The 21,253-nt window shown below is 42.9% G+C and overlaps 1 protein-coding gene and 1 long non-coding RNA gene across 2 annotated transcripts in view; one reads left to right on the top strand and one right to left on the bottom strand.

The window, feature by feature from the left end:
• Window positions 1–21,253, bottom strand: part of MIA3 (MIA family member 3, ER export factor) — a 50,528-nt gene that overhangs the window by 9,322 nt on the left and 19,953 nt on the right. Inside the window, exons 5-16 of the mRNA XM_023520105.1 lie at window positions 19,489–19,701; window positions 18,198–18,343; window positions 6,663–6,794; window positions 4,260–4,281; window positions 3,489–3,577; window positions 3,164–3,241; window positions 2,973–3,083; window positions 1,893–1,964; window positions 1,604–1,708; window positions 803–925; window positions 567–698; window positions 429–534 (exon numbers count right to left, since the gene is read on the bottom strand). Coding sequence (XP_023375873.1) covers window positions 429–534; window positions 567–698; window positions 803–925; window positions 1,604–1,708; window positions 1,893–1,964; window positions 2,973–3,083; window positions 3,164–3,241; window positions 3,489–3,577; window positions 4,260–4,281; window positions 6,663–6,794; window positions 18,198–18,343; window positions 19,489–19,701 — 1,329 coding nt within the window. The remainder of the gene's footprint in view (window positions 1–428; window positions 535–566; window positions 699–802; window positions 926–1,603; window positions 1,709–1,892; window positions 1,965–2,972; window positions 3,084–3,163; window positions 3,242–3,488; window positions 3,578–4,259; window positions 4,282–6,662; window positions 6,795–18,197; window positions 18,344–19,488; window positions 19,702–21,253) is intronic.
• On the top strand, window positions 8,135–13,029 carry LOC111729123. The gene is made up of 2 exons (XR_002776106.1): window positions 8,135–8,709; window positions 11,468–13,029. It is a non-coding gene; the product is annotated as an uncharacterized LOC111729123 (long non-coding RNA).

The raw sequence follows: 21,253 nt of genomic DNA, 5'->3' as shown, positions 1-21,253 counted from the left end.
ATCTTCCACCGGGTCACGGGTCTGATGTGGACACTCGCCCTTCTGTCCTCCCCTTGAATCTGCCGCCAGGTGTGGTTTCCAACGCCCGCTCCGCAAGCAATTTCCGACTTGGGAAACGGTGTCCAGAAACAGCTCCCTCACCCAGAAACGCGGCAAGGCTTTGGCCTCTGCTCCGTGACCCTAGTCAGTCTATGGCTCCCACCACCTTACTCCTTTCGAAATCGGCGTGAAGCCTTAAAGCCGCAGAACTACAGAGGTGATGAGCATCAAATTCAAATGTCACCTCCATGAAGCTGAGAAACAAGTCTCTCCTACTGAACAGTGTCCGGCACCGAGGCCTAAGGCATGACCGGTGCTGCTGTGGCTCCAGCGCACACAGCTCGTTCCCACGGGATGGGACGGGACGCAGGAGCAGCGGCAGGGCTCACCGCGTGCCCACTGCTGCCCCACGGCACCCACGGCCACGGACGTCTCTACGAGCTCAGTGACGTGCTCCGCACCTCGGTCAGCTGAGACGCAGCGGCAGTGTACCCACTTAGAGACAGAAAGGCCAAAAGAGCTCCAACCTCCCTGAAACTGATCTTACCTCCTACTTCCCCATTTGCTAATTCATCTGACTCGTTTCCTCCTTTATTTTGACCCTCAGATTCGGATTCACAGTCTAACCGATTCAACTGCGTGATGCAATTAGTCAAAGCCTGGGGACGAAGCGAAAGGGCATTAGAAAGCAGCTCGCGATGTGGAAAGTGGACTGCTTGAGAATTCACGAGAACCGAGTGTGGATTCAGGAGAATGAACTTACGTTAACACTATCGTCTTTGTGCGTCAGAGCGACTTCCAGATCTTTCTGACACGTCTCAAACGATCTGATTTGCTCGCTGAGCTCTGCATGTGATTTGCTCCAGTCTTTGATTTCCTGCTGCAACTGAAAAGTGAAAACATGTAACTTTCCAAAGCTTAGGACTTCTGCGCTGGTGACATCAGGACCATGAGAATGAGCCGGGAAAGCAGGAGCCATGCCCCTCTTTGGCCTGTCACGAAGGGCTAAGGCCGTGGCTCAGGGACAGCGGGGAGCGCTTCCAACCCTCAGGACAGCAGTGAGAACGTAAGAGCTGAGTTAATCGAGTCTATTGTAGCCTTCAGAAATTGCAGCCGGTTCAAATAACTCACTTCCAGTAGGAAGAGAAAGGTACACCTCACTGTCTCCAAAGTCCAGACTCCAGATTATATAACCTTCCCTTGGTCAGTAAAGCAGTAACTGCTCAGAGGAGGGTTCTAAACACCCAGCTCTTTGGTCTACGAGGCAAATCCACTGCCCCCTTGAGGCTACTGCAGTATTACAGTTGATAATTGGTTGGTGTTTGACAAGACAAAGATGAAACACTGGTGGCTGTGAGAAACTGTCCAGAACTGAAAAGCCAGAACGGATGGAGAATGTGCAAGTCCTCAATTTGGGGAGCACAGTTTAAACTTTGCACATCTAAGAATAAAGTCCTGCGTCCATGTTTCATTTCCTTAAAAACAGATCTGAGAAGAGACATTCACGAGGTAATGCCATTCGGTTCTCTAGTTTACATGACCTGGGACGGTGACTTTTCTTTACCTGCTCCTTCTTCTTCTTCAGCCTGGTGTTTTCTTCTTGAACCCGATGGCATTCAGACTTCACTTTCTCTTCACTGAGTTTGGCTTCATTAAGGGCGATTTGAACCTAACGCAAAACACTTTTACTAGTGAATTAATTGCAAAGAGAAACAAAACAAGTTACTCTTTCCCAGCTAGGCATGATACGGTTTTCGTTTTTTTTGGCATATCCCAGCACACGTCAAATGTTTCTTCCTCAATAAAACTAAGATATCATAGTGACGTCCTACAGTAATTACAGGCCGCTTTACCTCTGAAAGTTCTGAGGAATTCATGGCAATAACATCCTTTAACTTCTCTAAAGACTTCTTGTTTTCCAGTATCTGCCATGTGGAAAAAGAATATAAAAAACATATTAGGATTTCAGTAAAAACAGTGGGACATATGCTAAAAAGAAGAAACATTAGCAAAACGCATCCCGGAGCCATCCCCTACCGAACACGTAAAAACAGCTAATCCGCATTCAGGGAAAGTCAAGAACGTAACGAGATGACGGAAGAGGAAAATAATCCGAGGCACAAACCTTTCACAACCTTCCTGGCCATGGGAGAATGTGCTAGAATGTGCTAGATGACCAGACGAAAGGTGAACGCAAAGAAAATGACAAAAACTGTCAAGTAAACCAGTTCAAATCAATGGATTTTCCTCGTGACAGAGAAAAAAAAATCCCCAAGGTCGCTTTAAAGATGCTCTTGCCCGAACCAGAAATGGTTGGACTTGAGGGAGAACAGACAGGTCTCTCACGAAGACTTCCGCATAAGTTACGAAGATCCTGCCTCTTCAAGGAGGTGGGGCTCCTTCACTCTGTAACTGTGGGTGGCGCACAGTACCTTCCTCCCAGGTACAGCGTGCAGAGGGTGGAAAGCGGTAACTTTACAGCGGAGAAGCCACAAGGGGCAATGGCGCTTAATGTGCGCTATACAATATACGGGAACGCTCTCTATTATTGTTGCAACTTTTATGTAATTCGAACACTGTTCCAATATTAAAAGTTCATTTTAAAAAAGAACCACGCAAACCGAAACGTAAGAACTGTTTCAACTGGGCTAGTTTCTTAGCTGCTCTACATGTCTCAGAGGGTCAAGCCAAGCAACATGGAAATTATCCAGGGCTGAGGACAAACATACCTCCTAGGACCATAAAAATAACAACAACATTAGCATGTAAAATGCTTTAAAAGTGGACAGAGGCAGGTGCAATTTCCCTAGCTCCCCATCTTACCCTAGTCACAGCATGGGAAAATGCAGAGTTCGACTCACCCAATCTACAAAGTAGTTTGGGAAAAAAGTCTGAACTCCACATGACGGGACCACTAGCAGCAAAACGCTTACCAAGTCCTGATTCTTGGCGTTCTGATCTCTCTCAGAGTCTAACATAACACGCAGACTTTTCGCTGTATCATTCAGACTCTCGTTAGTTTCTTCCAGTTTCCGGATTTTATCCTATAGAAGATATTCAGATTAATATACTCATTATCTTTTTGTTTTTAGAACGTAATCTCGAAAAGAGAAGAGAGTTTTACCTTAAATTTAATTGCTTCATCAGAGAGAATCATATTTTGTTTCTTGGTTTCCTGAACATGTTTCTTTGATTCCTTGATCTATAGAACATAAAGCATTCAGAATACAGAAATATTAATTGTTGTGCCATCAAAACTTATCTCCAAGTAGGTGACCCCTTTAGAAAAGAAAGCATTACATTACACATATGATGACTACTTCGGGTTTGGATGGTTTATAGGAAACTGAATTTTAAAGTATAATTTAAAAACAGTATAAGAAACTATAAGAGGGGGAAATAATTCAAGTTGGAACCCTGGGAGGGGAGAACTCAAAGAATAATGGTACCTTCTGTTCATAATCTGACAATTTCTGTACAAGTTCTGCATTTTCTTTTGTGATATTCTTCAACTTCTCAGAAATCTGCTGTTCAGTGACTGAAAATGGGAGGGGCATCCATAATATTATTATGATCACTACGAAAAATTGAATTACCAAATGTATCAACAGCAAAGACGTCTTAGCTGGCTCTATGAAGGAAAAGCACTTCCCAGTGTGATAACTATTGGCCTTTAAAAAGCAATCTGTAGTTAGGAGCAGTAAATGTGTAATATTAAAATTTAAGAAAAATATAATAAGAACCCACCCTTATTTCAATGTGATTCCAATTTAAATTTATAGCAAAGGTAGCCTTCGTGAAGCACCTTTCTTCTTAGAAAATTTGATCATTTCAAATATATGTCTTTTGCAAAGAGAAATGAAGTGTGAACATATCGATTTAAATCTTACTCCTCCAATCATCAACTTACATATACCCCATATTAAACCATTAGCACAGAACTGTTCACACATAACAAATTTGCATGACATCAACATTTAGTCAATCTGCCCCAAATTAAACTCATCATCTTCTTATTCCCAAAGTCTGTTCCACCTCGTCTTTAATCTCAGTTGGTAGCATCACCATCTACCGTCATCCAAGCCAGCAACCTCGGATTCATAAATGATCAGGAGCTAACATGTCAGACCTCGCTGTATCTTCTCTTAGCTTGAATAACTCACACTGAACACTCATAATGAAAGAACAGTCCAAATAACAAAATAAGCCTAAATACTTACCTTGGTACACTCTATTCTTTACCTGTAAGAGAGATAAATAAAATTACATTTGATGTCAAAACATTATATTAATAGAAATATTATAGTTCCTAATGTAAGTGTCAAATCCTAACTACGTGAAAATTTAGTAAGAGTGGGTTTAGCCTCACGATTCATACGATTAAAAAACAAAACATCAAAAAGCATTTCAAGTATAATTGGTGGTGACACGTCATAGTTTCTAATAGATAAAAGCACTAAGGTAAATACTTCGTTTTGCACCGAGAGATACATTTACACATCCATTAAATGAGCACCAACTTAATGAAATAAACACCTAAGTTTAACAATGGAAATAGATAACGCTTTCATATTAAATATACTAATGCTTCATTTACCCCAAATCATTTGAAAACCCCAAATAGCCAGAATGAGGTCTAGAAATAATGACTGTTCGAAAAGACTTTCGAAAAGGAAACAAAATTAAAGGCGTAGTCTTTATACTGAGCTACGGCTCTTCCTCTCAACAGAAGACATCTTAGAAATTTTATTGAGTTGACTACTGGCTGAATTTAGAAATCTAAGAAGCTAGATCGTCTGATTTTCCCGACCCCCTAAAAGCAGTGGACATATAAACCTCAAGGGAAAAGAGACTGTCACAGGAAAGGGCACCAGTAACAAGAGAAAGGACAGCTAACACCTAAATCACCTTCTAAAGATAGCACTAATTTCAGGATAATGAAATCTAAGCAGTACTCATTGTAAAAGAAGTGTTACTAAATGTTTTTGTGACCCAGAATTCACTCCCTTTCAAGTGTCATAAAGGATGATGAAATACTCAGATCAGCCCACGAATAACCCACGATATCTCACCATTACTACAATTCTAACAGCGCTCGTCCCAATGTTGTTATAGGAAAATGCATTCAGAGTCCCAACATGGAAAAAAAAGACTATTCCTGTAATGACACAGCCTTGAAAATGAGAGAGTGAGCTTCCCTGGCCCTCCTTTCACCCAAGTCAACGGGCAGGAGGACATAGGAAGCAGCAAGAAGCAGACAATGGAGAGCAGAGGTCAAGGACCCAGAAGGCAAATGCTGAGGCAGAGAAGCAGCAGTTAGGACACAGCCTGTACAGCCTTGTGAAGATCTAAACAGGTGTCAGCGTTTTTAAGATGGGAGAAGCAAGAGTCGGGCATAGAAAACGTTTCCCCTTCCATTCACCCTTCCTGTTCTCCCTTTTTCTTTGAAGAAAAAACCCAAAGGTTAGAGGAGTCTTCACAGGAATCCAGGCAAAAGGCTCTTTTTAAAGCGATTTTAAAATCGTGTGCAAGGAGCGAAAGTTCATGAGCAATGATTTGTCTGATAAAAATCAAGAAATCAGAAAAAAAAATAATTTCAGAAAGCTACACCTCCAATGCTTTGGCCACTTTAACTGTAAAGTGTCAAGTGAAACTGAAAGCTTTTCATCTGCAAAGCTCACTTACACAGAACGATTTTCCCCAACTGTGTTAGATAGCTATACAACAGAACAACGGAAAATATAATCCTAGGTGTGAGTATGTGTGCTTATACATACACTGATAAGCATAAAGATAAATTCTGCACAGAGAAAGACTCTAAGGAATAAAAACTTTAATAGTGTGTCCTTGGATACCATACAATCTGTATTTCAAAATGAAGATATTTTCTGGGCACAATAGCACATGATAAAATGAGAAAATCTGTAAAACCTACAAGAAAAAGACTAAAAAATTACCTTATCTCCTAGATATGAGTGTTTTTACCATTTTGTTGTATTTCCTTGTAACGTTTTTCCTGTGTGTGTATGATACCTGCTTTTTTCCACTTATTAAATTATGAGCAATTTCTGTACCCCAATATCTTTGTAATATGTAAATTTTAAGAGCTGACTAATATCCCATTATATGGACGTATAATAATTTTCCCTTACCATGGATCATTTGGGTTGTATCAAGTTTTCACTCTAGTAAATACTGTTCCACTAAATGCCCTCATAAGAGATCTTTAATGCACGACTGCTTATTTCTGTAGGATAGATTCCTAGACATGGCATTTTATAAAAGGATAGGAACATTTTAAGGGTTCTGATACATATTCAACTGCTTTCAGGATGGCCATGAGAATTTCAATTACACTAACAATGTATACGTGTGGGCACGAATATAACGTAATCCTTAGGTTTTGATATAAGAGAATTTATAAAGCTTTCCCATTGAGATTTTACATGCTATCTTGTTCACGTAAGTCTTTACCAACAAAGATTACACTGAATTATCTTACAAGGCTAGCTCAGATTACGTGCATGAATTTGTGTTCATGTTAGTAAGAAAAAGAAACAAAAGGATGATAAAATATCCCTTGTATTTATGACTTAAGGCGTAAGTTAATTTAATTTACTCACGACAAGGATAGTTCTCCAAAAGAAAATGACAAAGGACACAATCCCCAAGAAGGCAGTGATAAGCACAGGCTTCCACGGCAGTCCATAAAAATCAGGCCCGGGCTGAACATCATCAGGCAACGTAGCAACCAGCTGAAAGAGAAATATTAGAAACAATGGGAAACCATAGAGAAATCTACAATAGAGCAGTGACAAAGAAACATCCACGGAAATTCTAAATCAATCTCTGTCAGATAACTACCCCCTCAAAAATCTTCAACAGCTTCCACTGCTTCAATAAAGGTAGGATACTGGCAGCCCCCCATTTTTTGTCCCGCTTGAAGTGTTTTTAAACATTAAAATCTAAATGTCTTTAAGTTGTGCACGTTATTTCCAGTTTGCAATAGGTCATATTACGACCTGTTGTCTAACACATGGTTAGACTCTCTGTGGATCACACTCTCTTCTTAGTCGATTTTTAGGATTTTAAAAGCCACATAAAATGGAAAAAAAAAAATACTATAGAAGTAATCAACTTCCATGGCTATAAATAAAACCAAAATGACAATAACACAAATAATGTGCTTTTCCTCTAAGAGTTTATCTTAATTCTATTCCTCTCGTATATAAAGACAAAAATGCTGGGGAAATTCAGACAGCTCCTGATAACTGGTATAGCCTGCTCTGAATTTAACTGTCATCGGTAAAACTCAATGCCTTAATTTTAAATGCTTCCTCGAGGACAGTGCATTAAAAACCTGCCTACTTCCACACTGTTTTCACTGCCCTCTACAAGTACACATGTAACTATCAGATTGGCCCCATCCCCCAACAATGCCGGGGCCAGTGGAGGAGGACCCGTAGGGACGAGACGATCGCTGTTATGGCCGTGACCGTATCCGGAAGTAACACGGTGCCCGGTACATCCTCAGTGCTCCGTAAATACGAGCAGGCGAGGAAATCACACACACTCCCGCCGGCCTCTGTCAACAGCACCGCGCCGTCCTGCCCGCCTCGGGCCTCACAAGCGCCGTTTCTCCTCGCCCCGTCCGCCACGGCACCCACTCCGCTCAGAACTCGTCCGCCCTTCGGCCAGAGTTGGGGTCCCTCCCCGGAATGGGGACCGTCACCTCCAGGAGCTTGGCTAGGACGGCTGCGTAGAGCACTGACAGGGGTCCCAGAAGCTCCGAGTTCCCCGGGGAAGCGGTGACGGAAGGCACAGTGGCAGGTACTGCGTCCATTGTGGGGGGACAGCTGAGCGGCGACGACGCTTCCCCGGGGCACGGCACTGGACACCCCCTCTTTCGCCGCTTCCTCCTTCCGAAGGGACCGGTTCAGGGGGCGGACGCCGAGAGTGAACTTCGCCTTCCCCCGCCGCGGCCACCTTCCGCCCTACGCCTCCTGCAAAGCACGTCACCAGGCCCCGCCCCCGGCGGACCTAGACGTGCGACGGAGGCGGCGCCCGCGGTGGGCGGGGCCAAGGCGGAAGAAACCAACGATCCCGCGAGGCGGGGGAAGAACGAGACCTGAGCGGAAGAAACCACGTCGGGGGGTGGGGGGCGGGAAGGCGCGACGCTCACCCGACCTGGACCTGGGAGAGAATGCGCAGTGGTGAGGAAACTCCGAGCTACCTGGACGAGCGTCCGCGTGGGCGGGGACGGGGACAGGTGGCGGATCACACCCGCCCGGAGCTGGATCCGTGGTCACTGCGCAGAGCCTCGGGCTCCGGTCCTGAACTCCCGGGCGCGTTCGGGGGGCCGCTCCCGCCCGGGGCCGCCTCCCCGCTTCTCCCGTGCCAGATCTCGGTGCCCTGCTCACTCTCCCGTCCTGACCTCCGGGTGCTCATGCCGGCTCACATTCTTACGGACGCCCCCTTAAAAAGCCCCATTCCAAGGAATGTCATTATCACGCCGATGCCATCGGGTTCAGTCCTGGGCCCCACATTTGATGGGTACGCGACTCGTGGAAAGGGACAAGGATTATGAATAGTCCGGAAATCACGTTCTAAAAGTTGAAGAAACTGAGGACATGAACGTGGAGAAAAAACAATTTTGGCAGCTGTTCAAAGGTATGTCTTTGAGTTGAATGTGAAGGAAATTCAGAAGAACAATAAAGCAAGAACAAGCAGGGAAATCCTGAAAAATAAGGAATGGGGGGAAGGTGAAGGCGGGCTCTGTAATTAAGAGCTTGGTACTGTTCCCTGAATACAGACAGATCATGGAACGGAATAGAAAATCCAGAAATAGCCCCCATGGCACTGGAAATTCGGGATAAAATGAAAGTCAGCTGGGGAAAAAGACTTTTTAATAAGTGGTGTTGGCGTACCTAACTAACCATATGGAAAATGATAAAATGATCTTTTAGTCATTGTTCATAAGGATAAATTCTAAATGGACCAGAAACCTGAATGTAAAAACGAAAACAAACAAGTACTAGAAAAAATATGGGAGAATTTCTCCATGTATTGAGTGGGCAAAGACCTAAGTGTCTCGGAATCCAAGGGAAAAGATTTGTAAACGTGATTACTTAAAAATAAAAAAAACACGTACAGCCCCTGCACCCCAACAATGCAAAAATAAGCTGTCTGACAAAACAACCTGATGAAGGATATCTGTAACATATATAGGCAAAGGGTTAATATTCCTAAAATATAAACCTAAATGGCCAGCGAACCTACAGGAAAATGGGCTGAAAAAAATGAGTAGTCTTCAGGAAAATAGGAATAGCTGACAAAACATAAGGAAACATGCTCTGCCTCACCCATAATAAAAGAAATACAAATTAAACCTACACCTGGATACTACTTCTCTCTCATATTGGCAAGATCCAAACATTTGACCACATACTCTGTCGGTGAGAGAATGCAGAGGAACACGTTCTCTCGCACGTTGCTGACCATGACATGAAATAATACAGCCCCGACGAATAGTGTGCGACAGCGTCTCCCCAGATGACCTGCGTAGTCACCCGGTGACATTCCCACTTCTAAAGACCTATCTCAAAGGTAAAGGAGAGGCAACAAGAAATGTTGAAAAGATACACGCACACAACTGTTATTACAACACTACGATAAACTGACCAAAAGAAGAGTTGTCGAATACACTGAAGTATACTATAAAAACAGAAAAAAAAAAAAAAAAAAAGAATAATTCTGTATACTGCTAGGTTATGGTCTCCAGAATGTTCTTCCTCATATTCTGTCTTCTTTGGGATCAAATGAGTCGTCTTAATGATTCTAATTTATCTCCTTTGTTGGCTCATTGGCTTATTAGCTTTAACTATTTTGTTATGTTATTGGTCCCTTTAGGATTAATAGTATACATCTTTAACTTATCACAGACTACCTTCGAGTGACCCTAAACTACTTAATGTATATAATAAGAATTTTACAAGAGTTATTGCCATTTGTCCCTCTCCTGACCTTTATATACTGTTGTCATCATACATTTTTTTCTGAACCCCGTACTACATTTAGAATATTTTTCCTTTAAACACATAGTTAACTTTTAGAGATATTTAAATAACAAGATAATGGCTTTGTATGTTGACCCAGAGGGTTATCATTTCTGCTACTCTTCATTCCTTTGTGCATCTCCACTACATCCGTCATTCAGGTCTAAAGGTCTTCCTTTAACACTTCCAAGGTGCAGGTGTGCTGGTGAATTCGTTTATCCTTTATATGTCGGGCAAAAAATCTTCATTTAATCTTTGTTTTTGAAAAATAATCTGCTGGGTATGATACTGTGGGTCGACAGTGTTTTCTTCAAGCATATTAAAGGGTGTTATTCTGCAGTACGCAGAATAATAACATGCCTCGCCTTAGTTCCTCTCTCTGTGAAATGTCTTTTTTCTGGGCCGCTTTCGCTTTGTATCACTTACTTTGCACAAGTGATTATGATACGCCTCGGTGTCATTTTCTTTATGTTTCCTATGCTTGGGTTTCATTGAACTTCTTGAATCTGTGGGTCTGTAGTTTTCATAAATTTTGGAAAAATCTCAAGCCATTATTTTTTAAATATTTTTCCAAACATCCCTTCTATCCTCTCCTCGAAAGATTCTAGGTACACGTTTATTAGGCGGCTTGAAAGTGTCCCACGGCTCACTGACATCTGTTCATTTTTCTTGAGTCTTTTCCTTTGTGTTTCATTTTGGATAGTTTCTATCCAAAATGTCTTCAACTTGTCTTCGGATTTCTTCAAAATGTTTTCAACTCGCTATGTCTTCCGGTTCACTAATATTTTCACCTACAATGTCCAGACTAGCATTAATCCAACTAGCATTAATCCAGTATGTTTATCATCTCTGGCTCTGTAGTTTTCATACCTAGAAGTCTGATTTGAGTCTTTTAAAAAGATATTTTTCATGTCTCTACTTCTTAACATCCGAAATATAGTAATAATAACTGTTTTACTACCCTTGCTTAATTCTAACATCTCTGGTAGTTCTTGATTGGTTTTGATTGGTTGATTTTTCTACCTATCATGGGCCATATTTTCTTGCCTCTTTGCACGCCTGCTAATTTCTGATTGGATACCATACATTATGAATGAATGTGATGGTTAATTTTATGTGTCAAACTGACTGGTCATGGGGTGCCCAAATTAAACCTCATTTTTGGTTGTGTCTGGGTGTTTCCAGGCGAGATTAGCGTTTGAATCGATGGACTCAGTAAAGTAGAGTGCCCTCCCCAGTGTGGGTGGGCATCGTCCAAGCCACTGAGGGCCTGAACAGAACAAAATACTAAAGGAGGAACTCACGTCGCCCCTGCCTGACTGCTTGAGCTGGGACATTAAACTTCTTCTACCTTTGGTATTTCTGCTTCTCAGGCCTTCAGACCAAGACTAGACTCTACGACATTGGCTCCCCTGGTTCTCAGGCCTTTTGCCTCTGGCTGAATAACACCCCCGGCTCTCCGGGTCTCTGGCACACAGACAGCAGATATGGGACTTCTCAGCCCACACGTGTACGTATGTCGACTCCTCGCAGGAAACCTGTTCCTCCGCACAGGCACACCTCAGTTTACCGTGCTCGCTTCACTGCGCTTCACAGATGCTGCACTTACATCAAGGCGAGACACTCTACCGGCAAGTAATTGAGATGATGGTTAGCGTTTTCTAGTAATATTTTATAATTAAGTATGTACACTGTTTTACTTTTAGACAAATGCTGTTGCACTTAATAGGTTACAGTACAGTGTAAACATAACATATATTCAGTGGGAAACCAAAAAATTCGTGTGCATCACTTCATTGTGATACTCGCTTCATGCGATGGTCTGGAACGGAACCCACATGTCTTGGAGGTTTGCCTGCACCTGTCCTACCGGTTCTGTTTCTCTAGAGGCCCTTGACTAATACAGTGAACATTCTTGAGCTCCGTTCTGGGATGTAGGTAAATTACTGGGAAGTCGTTTTTTTGGCTCTTGCTTTTTAAGATTCATTAGGCGAGACACGAGCAGCGTTTGGTCTCTGGCAAGACCCTCTGAGTGCTCTACCCAATGAGTGATCTGCCCAGTTCCCCAGGAATTGACCCTGCGTCAGGAACTGTTGCCTTCACTCACTTAGATGGTTTCTCTGCCCTTGAGTAGTTTTGTCACACTCGTGTGCTGATCCACACTGTGCTGAATAATCCAAGGAGACCTTTCACACATCTCCAGGGTTCTCCCTGTGCGTTGCTCTCGCCTGGTGGTTTCTGCCCTGGGGACTCGGGCTGCCTTCCTGTCCCTGGATGCTCAGCTCCGCCTCCTCATCTCAGGGTCTTCCCGGGAGCTCTGCCAGTGCAGTAGGCTGGGATCATAACAGGCCTCACGGCAGCTGGTCTCTAATTTCCAGGAATTACTGTCCTTTGTAACCTGATGTCCAGTGTCTTCCACTGTTGTTTCATCTACTTTGTTTTTTTCTACTTAGTAGGTTCAGCTAGGAGGGTAAAGCCGGTACCTATAAATATATCTGGGCTGTGCGTAGATATCATCGGCTTCTTTTTAAATGATGAGATAATGAAATTTTACAAATTACCTGTAGAGTAGGGTAACGACAGGTGAGATGGAACTGGGGTAAGAGCTGGACTTCTCTGGATAGGACTTGTTTTACAGATTGACTTTGGGTCTTGTAAATATGCTAATTATAAAACAAACAAAATCTTTAAGAAGAATCCCTAAAAAATTGAAAGCAAAAATGAAACAGTGAACCCAATCGTGTATCGCATTGGTGGCAGGACAACGAAAAGGACAGATTTTAAGCACACCTAGTGCGACACAGTATAAAGACAGAAAGAACTATAAAACACCTTTACATTGTCTTCAGTAACATGACGATGGTAGTGTTGATATTGGTATTTTTAACACTTGTGTGACTATATTATAAAATAATTATATCAATGTCATTGAAAACTGGGATTTCCAACTTTGGAGGAAAAAAATACAAATGTAAGATAAATAAGGTTAACTAAAAACCCTCTAGCTCTCTGAATTTTTATTGTGAGTATCTATAAGGCATCATGATGAATATTTAAAAAAAAAAATCCCCTAGCTTTGTTTTCTGAAAAGGCTTAGAGATGATGGCCAACTGAAAAGTAATCTTAGTACCAAGAATATATTCTCTAAATATGATTGCCCATTAAAAGGAACCAGGGCTCCTTAGAGAAATAGCTCCTTCCAGATCTAGGCTGGGTGTACAAGAGCTTGGAACATCTTGTCACACTAAAAAAGCAAGGAAGGTATCAACCACTAGGTGGTGTCAAAGGGCCCAAGAGCCAAGCTGATGAGGATCCCACAAGTCAAAAATGGGAGAAATTGAGCATCAATAAGAATAATAACTACAGTGGGTAGAAACAGAAAATATTTAAAAACTCATGACAACATAATGATTCTTAGAAAAGAGAAGACACACACACACACACACACACACACAGAAACCTTTCAGGCATCTTTAGATAATGCCAAGAAAATAACTCATTATTTTAAAAACTAAACTAAATAGATTCAAAGATTTGTATTGCCTTAACTATACAAACCAAATCTTAGTGTAAAAGATACTTGATTATAAGTTTTTCTTTGAAGAAGAATACCAGTCTTTAAATGAAGCAGGAACAACACAATCAGGCTATCACCGTATTGCAGCCTATACCAACAGATCTGGTCAATATCACCAATGACAAGTAACATCAAAAGAAGAGGGGCATCTAAACATCAGATGCTTCTTGATGGAAGTAACAGCATATCCTATTACATATTCTTGCCAAACAAAATTAAACTTGAATCTGACTACCAATTCCCAGGAAATATGAAGAACCAGAGGAACATGTTCAATTATACCAGGGGGATGTAATTAGCAAAATGCAGACCAGAATATCCCTTAGAAGCCAAAAAAACCTGTTTCTTCAGTGAATACATTGCAACAACAAACAAAAACAAATCTATTGACAGAGTAACTGGTATATCTGCCATCCTACCGAAAGTAACTAGAAAACAACAAAATATATGAGAAAACTTTTCAGATAGAGAACAGGCAGCACGCAACAGTGACCCCGAGACAGGAGAAACAAGTGGGGTGAGCCACGTGATCACCCAGCTTCCTGCCGGGAGGCACTTTCTAGATGTCAGTGAAGGGAGGGAGAACCCGAGCAAGAGGTGGTGATCGGAGTTTGGGGAGGCGGAGGTGCCCGGAACAGGCAGGAAGAAGTGCCAGAAAGATGGGGGCGACACAGAACAGTGTCATCGGTCTGCAAGGAGTTTCCTTCAGTAGCACCAGGTAAGGTATTCCTCGAGGATGGGCCAAAAAACAACTACAGACAAAAAGAACAACTACCAAGAAGCCGGAAGCTGAACAATTCCCGGAGTGAACAGGACAGGGGGGCATCTGTGTTTCGGCTGGTCGGAGTGAACTCATCTACCAAATGCTGGTGTTCAGTAGATGCCAGAAGACTCACACCTTAGTAGCGGGGCTGCACTAGCTCTGCAGACTACCGTACACACCTCTCTGACGAATCTTAAAAACAAGACTGGAAAGGATCAAGCTGATCGACAAGTAACTTAATAGACTACCAAAACAAACGTCGACACTTTTTAAATGAAGCCACTAAACTCCAGGCATTCAACAACACCCTTTTCACAGTGTCTAGCACCAAATAAATAAAGAGACATGCCAAAAAGCAGGAAAATGGAAAATGTGTCCCATAACTAGAAGATAAATCAACCTATAAAACCCCCAAAATTACAACAGATGGCAATTAATTAGCTCACAAGGGCTTTTAAAGAACTATTTCAAAGTATACTTAAGAACTTTTTAAAAAATAAAACCATGACCATACTGAGGAGAGAAATGGAAGGTATAAAATAAGACTAAGTAGAACTTGTAGAGCTAAAAAATAAAATACCAGAAGTGAAAAATTCACTTGATAGGCTTAACAGCAGGTTGGATCTACGAAAGCAAAGCTCAGTGAACTTGAAGACAACAGGAACTATCTAAACTGAACCAAAGACATAAAAGGCTGAAAAACAACAAAAAAGAACAGAGCCTCAGTGACCTATGGAACTCTGGTTCTATAAAGTGGTCTAACGTATGTATAATTGGAGTCCCAGAATGAGAGGCAAGAGAAGAACACAAAAAATTTGAAGAAATATGAAAATTCATAGACCTGTATGCAGAAAGGGTGAATTTTATAAGATGTGATTATGCTTTAAACTTTTATAAAAAATGTGTTTATTCACGGATGACATGATCATCTTCTACACAGAGAATCCTATGAAATCTACAAAAAACCCTGTAGAACTAATAAGTAAATTTAATAAGGTAGCAAGATAAAGTCAAATACAAAAATCAATTGTATTTCTATATATCGGCAAAAATCAATTGTAAATGAAATGTAAAAAGGATACCATTTGCGACAAGATCAAAATCCATGAAATAAACTGGTATACGTAAACCAAATATGCATGAAACTTGTACACTGAAAACTACAAAACACTGTTGAAAGAAATTAAAGATCTAAATGAATGTAGAGATGAACTCAGTTCTTGGCTTAGAAGCCTCAATATTTGTTGATAACGATTCTTCCCAACCCCTCTGCAGATTCGACATAATCACAGTCAAAATCTCCACAAGATTTTTTGTAGAAATTGATAAGTTGATTCTAAAATCCATATGGAAATGCAAAGAAACTTAAATATACAATTTTGCAAAAGAACTTAACAATTGCAAAGCTTTCTAAAAAGCTACTCTAATTAAAACAAACAAACAAACGAAACGTGTGGGATTAAATGAATGAAACAGAACAGAGTCCAGAAAGAGACACACATCTGCAGTCAATTGATTTCAACTCAAAAGTGTCAGAGTAACTTGGGGAAAAAGTGCTATGGGAACAACTGGATATCCACACAAGGAAAAAGTAAAACGACGCTGTTCACAGAAATTAACTCAAAATGGAACGCGGACCTGAACATGAAAGGTGTAAGTATAAAACTTCGAGAAGGAACATGAGCAGACATTTGCATCGTTGGAACTGAGTAAGAGTCCTTAGGTAGGAAATAAAAAGCACTAACCGTAAAAGTGAAAGTGAATTAAATGGAGTTCATCAAAACTAAAAATTTACTCTTCAAAAGACAAAGCCAAGAAACTGAAAGTCCAGGGCGTGGCCTGGGATGAACTGTTCACGGTGTGGCGCGTGTGTGAGGACATGCTGGGCAGAGGGGCGGGTCACGTCCCGGAGGGCCGGCCGGCCGCTCGGAGCACTGTGGGTTTAACACTTTGGAATTGTTTCTGGAACTTTACGTTTCATATTTGAACTACAACTGATCACAGGTAACTGAAACCAGAAAGCAAAACTGTAGATAAGGGGGAACTACTGTATATGTCTGTCAAAACTCACTGAGCTGTGCTCCTGAAATGGGTACATTTTACTGGATGTAATTTATACCTCATGAAAGCTGATTTAAAACATATGTCAACTTTTAACATCTGGATCTCAACAAATCCTGATGGGAATGAGAACAATTTTTAAAAGGGCACGGGATTTTGAACATGCCAAGCATTGGGCGATACTAAGGAATCACTGTTAAGCTGGCTGATGGGCCCGTGGATTCATTTTATTTTTCTGCTTTTGTACGTTTGAAATTTCCTGTGAGGTAACACTTAAACACGTTAAAGCATAACTTCAACTATTTAAAGGATTACTACGTAGGAGAGGAATTAGCAGACGTCACGTGGAGGCAAATTTGGAGTCGCTATGAGTTGAGCTGGCTGGGAGAGCACTGTGGAGCCTCGAAAGGTAGGGTGCTCACCCCGGGAGCTGCTGATGCCCGACTCTAACTGCGCAGGTCGTTCACACCTTCACCTGCTGACCTTCCAAATGAGAAGTGGGCAGGGGATGAGCGCCTACCAAATGCCAGGCACTGCGCTAGCCACTTCACATTATCAACTAATCATGTAATTCTTCTTACACCAATAGTGTAGGTATTACCTGCATTTTAGAGATGAGGAAGCTGAGGTTCAAAGTTTAGTAATTTGCTCAAACTTCGAAATGATGTATCTGGGATTTGAAAACCAGATTATCCTGGCTCAAAACCCATGCACTTTACGGAACAAAAAATAACCCTGTTTGCTACACATGTGCATTGCTACGCAGAACCTGGACAAAAATATTTTTGTTGGGTCGGATACTTTTCTCTCTAGCGCCAAGGGCAACTGAGCCTCCAACTTTTGAAAGCTCGCTCACTCATTCCCATAATTTACCAAGAAAAACATCCAATTTCAACAAATACCACAAGGGGGAGCTAAGTCTCAAAATCCTTAGACAGCTTCCAGACCGACTGAAGCGCTCCTTTGGATCAAGACTCTCTTTAGAATGATAAGTCTGAATAAATACTCTGCCATAAGTGACTCTTTCTAAGAAACAAATCTGACCATACCTTCTTCCTGCTTAAAACCTTCGGAGGGTCCCTACCCCAGACAACCTCACACGTGCTGTGACAGCTTCCTTTGATTTTGCCCACCTCCCTGGAACACTCCAGCGACATCAGGTAACCTTCTCTTCAGGCCTCCTTCTCTGAACGTGCTGTTTCTCCTGTCTGAGCGCACGCGACCGACGCCGCCCCCCGCCCTCCCCGCAGCCCTCTCCTCCACAAATGACACACGAGTCTCCCGTCGGTCCTTCCTCTCTGCTCAAACGCGTGGCATCAGTTCACTTCCGAAGTGCTCCGAGCACCCTCCCACCACGAGTCCACTTACCCAGCATGTTGTTCTACGGCAGGTAAATACTTCTCTTTCTGCCCCTAGGACACGACGTTTCAAGTGAACGTCTCCATCTCCTTGCTGGGACTAAAGGCCCTTGAGGGGAAGAACCGCGTTTCGTAGGTGTGCACACGCCCGCGTCCGGCGAGCAGCCAATCTACTTTAGGTGCTAACCTGAACTAAGAACCATCGAGGTCATGCACCCGTGGCCTGCTTCAAAGGCTATCTTCAGGGGGTCGGGAGTAATTTCATAAAGACATTCTAAGTTCTTCACCTCATGCTCAAAAACTGTAATCATCAACATACGATCTGAAAAAAATATCAAACTTACCGTCTTAGTTAAATAGTACATGGACGAATATATTAAGAGAATTGCATTTTCCAAAGGCGTGACGCTGGCTGGCTCGTCGGCATTTGTCACTCGTTGCTTTTTGCCATCAGCGGCATCCACAGGAGAGCTGTCAGTTGTAACGATCCCTAAAACCGAGGGGGAAAACCAATACTTTATGCCATGCTTTAGAGTAAGAATTGTTTCTCTTCATTTGAATATTTATTGAGTTCCTGTGAAATATTAGTAACTGTGCCTACATACGGGGTTCTCTTAAAGACAGTTCTATCTAGTAGAAGATTCAGAACCCCATTAGAGCCATCATACCCTTCAGCTATGAAATTAACATATCTCCAGCACACTCTACCCCTCGTCAAGGGAGCTGAATTCCCCTCCCTGCTGTGGCTTCTCCTGTACTCTGAGAGCGGCAGGGGGACCAGCCCAGGACTGCCAGGCCTTGCGGCACCACAGGGTAATGCCATCCCTATGCTTCTAGACTGTGAGTTTTAAACACAGACAGTAACGATGTCATGTCGCCAGTTTCGACAGATAAAACAACACAACCAGCTGGTCTTCTGATTTACTGGTAAAATGAGTGAGCTACACAAAAATTAGAAAGCTGCTGGACACAATTACGGTGGTTGTATTTTTTTTTTTTTTTGAGACAACTTTCTCTATGCAGATGGAATGAGTCGCTCTCCCACTGCGTGGTCACTGTGCTCCGTGATTAAGTTACTGTTCACAGTGTCAGTCTGCACAGGACTAACCCCGAGTTCTGTGCTGTTTCCTGTAATCGTGTAGTATAAGATACCTAGGAATAAATACCCTCGTCCTGAGTCGCACGGTACTCTATGTGGGGCAGGGACACAGAATCTGTGAGTTGCAGAGCAGTGGTTCTCAAACTTGAACTTTGAAAAGATCGGAATTTCCTGGAGGGCTTGTTAAACACGGATTGCTGGTTTCCACCCCAGAGTTTCTGATGCTGCTGGTCTGGTTGAAAACTACTGTTTTAGATCGTAAGGCTTTTTAAAGATAATATTTTCGATTAAAATTATTAGTATAAGCTAATGCCGGCCTATCATGGGTTTGTCACTCAGTTGCTGTCTCTGGCCTGTTTCCTTTTATTGGTCTCCATCTGGCTTAGCTCCCGCCTTCCTCGGTCAGTTCTGGGATTTCTTATTTTTGAAGCTCATCCATACCTGTGTTACTCTCCTCTCCACTTCCTACCGTTAACCCATCTCCCAGGTCGTCTTTACGATGTGCCTCTATCACAGAGGGAAACTAGCAAACGTACCCGGGTCTACAGCTTCCTCAGTATTTGGCTTCTCTGACGCATCTGAGACATTCATGTCACCAGTCGTGGGTTGATCCAAGGGGCCGAACCCTTCAGGATTCTGCATCTGAAGATCATCTGTGTTCTCTAGGGGGAAATTTTCTTCCAGCGGTGGTTGTACCTCTACAGGGAAGAATGCACTGGGCTGGCAAAGCTCGCTGACACTGCCCATTCAGCTATCTACTAAGCACCCCGCCCCCCACCCCCGTCACACAGCCCCAGGCACCTCGCCACTGCCCTCCAGTGCTGGCAGCCCAGGAAGCAGGGAACTAAGAGTTTCCACTGCTTTTATCTCACTTCAGAGATGGCTAAACTACATAATAAAATTTCCAAAAAAAAAAAAAACAAAAACCAAAAAACTACCTTATTCCAAAATATTTTATAAATATTTATGATAGCGACCTCAATAACCTAACTGCCCTTGGCAAACTGACATATGCCCACCCGGAAAAACGTGCAAGAGAATCCCAGTCAAGAGCAAAAATACGAAATGTCCCTTCTACAGAGAAGTAACGTGCTGTTTTACAGACAAGTGTGCTTGTCTCCCAGCAACAGCACAGGGAAGCGCAGCACACAGAGGCGGCTTGCTGGGTGCCTTTCGGACGTTTTCAAAGCACCTCTAAGTGTCAAAAAGACACTTTTTGTCCCTAAGAGGCACGGGGCATAGCCCAGTGTGTCCTACAACGAAGATGAATTTTTTGAAACCTCGGAATTTACCCTGAAAATTTATTTGAGTTTTACATTCTAATCCAAAATAGATTTGCTTTGATGAAATGCAAAGATGTCTGCCTCCCTGAACTGTCAGGAGAAACTGGCACTCTGGAGAGAGACATTTATCCCGCCTCTCTGTCTACCTGGTCCTCCGCCACATGGGGGGAAAAGCACAGGAACAGAGACGACAGCATGGCATCGGGAACCAGCTTACGTTGTGATACTGGCTCAGGGTCAATTCAGTGACTGCTGACTGAATGGCTTCTGTGTGTCAGGTGCCCTGTGAGAAGGCTCCGCGTCCTGGGCCAATGCTTGAGGAGTCTAAATGCAAAGTCCCTAGTGCTCAGCAGAATTTAACTGACCTAGGTGACAGCTCCAAAGAGGCAGGGAAGAACTTGACACCCACAAAAGATGACCGTTGCGGGGGAATGAAGCATCTCAGGCAAGCCACCGGTTTAAAAGTTATACCAGTCCATCCTGGGTCCGATAGCAGTTATTTTATAATTAAGAAGCTGTGTTCAAAAAGAGCCCTTTCACAATTTTACATGAAACTTATGTTCTGTTCCCAGGGTGGCTGTGTACATCGCTTTTTTGTTTATATCCTTATCCTACGAGGTTTCAAAAAATTCATCTTCATCGTGGGTCACATTGGGCTATGCCCCGTGCCACTTAGGGACAGAAACAGGTGTTCTCCTTTTTGCCTCTTAGAGGTACTTTGAAAACGTCCGAAAGGCACCCAGAAGCCGCCTCTGTGTGCTGCGCTTCTCTGTGCCGGCGCTGGGACACAAGCACACTTGTTTACAGAGTTTCCTTTTGAAAATGCGACCATTCTCAACTGTCCTGAGGGGAAGCCGGGGTAAGAAACCCTCATGCAGGCCTGAAGCGAGGCAGGAGGGGACCCGCGGACGTCCCGCGCTGCGTCCGGCCGCGAGCCGCGCTGTAACCCGGGCTTAGCTGACCACGCAGGGTACACCCCGGCCGCCCACGCGCCTCTCCCGCCCCGCGCAGGTGCCTC

The sequence above is a fragment of the Pteropus vampyrus genome, unplaced genomic scaffold, assembly GCF_000151845.1.
Source record: "Pteropus vampyrus isolate Shadow unplaced genomic scaffold, Pvam_2.0 Scaffold248, whole genome shotgun sequence".
NCBI lineage: Eukaryota > Metazoa > Chordata > Mammalia > Chiroptera > Pteropodidae > Pteropus > Pteropus vampyrus.
Note: the sequence above shows the minus strand (reverse complement) of the source record. Positions and strands in the feature narration are given on the sequence as shown.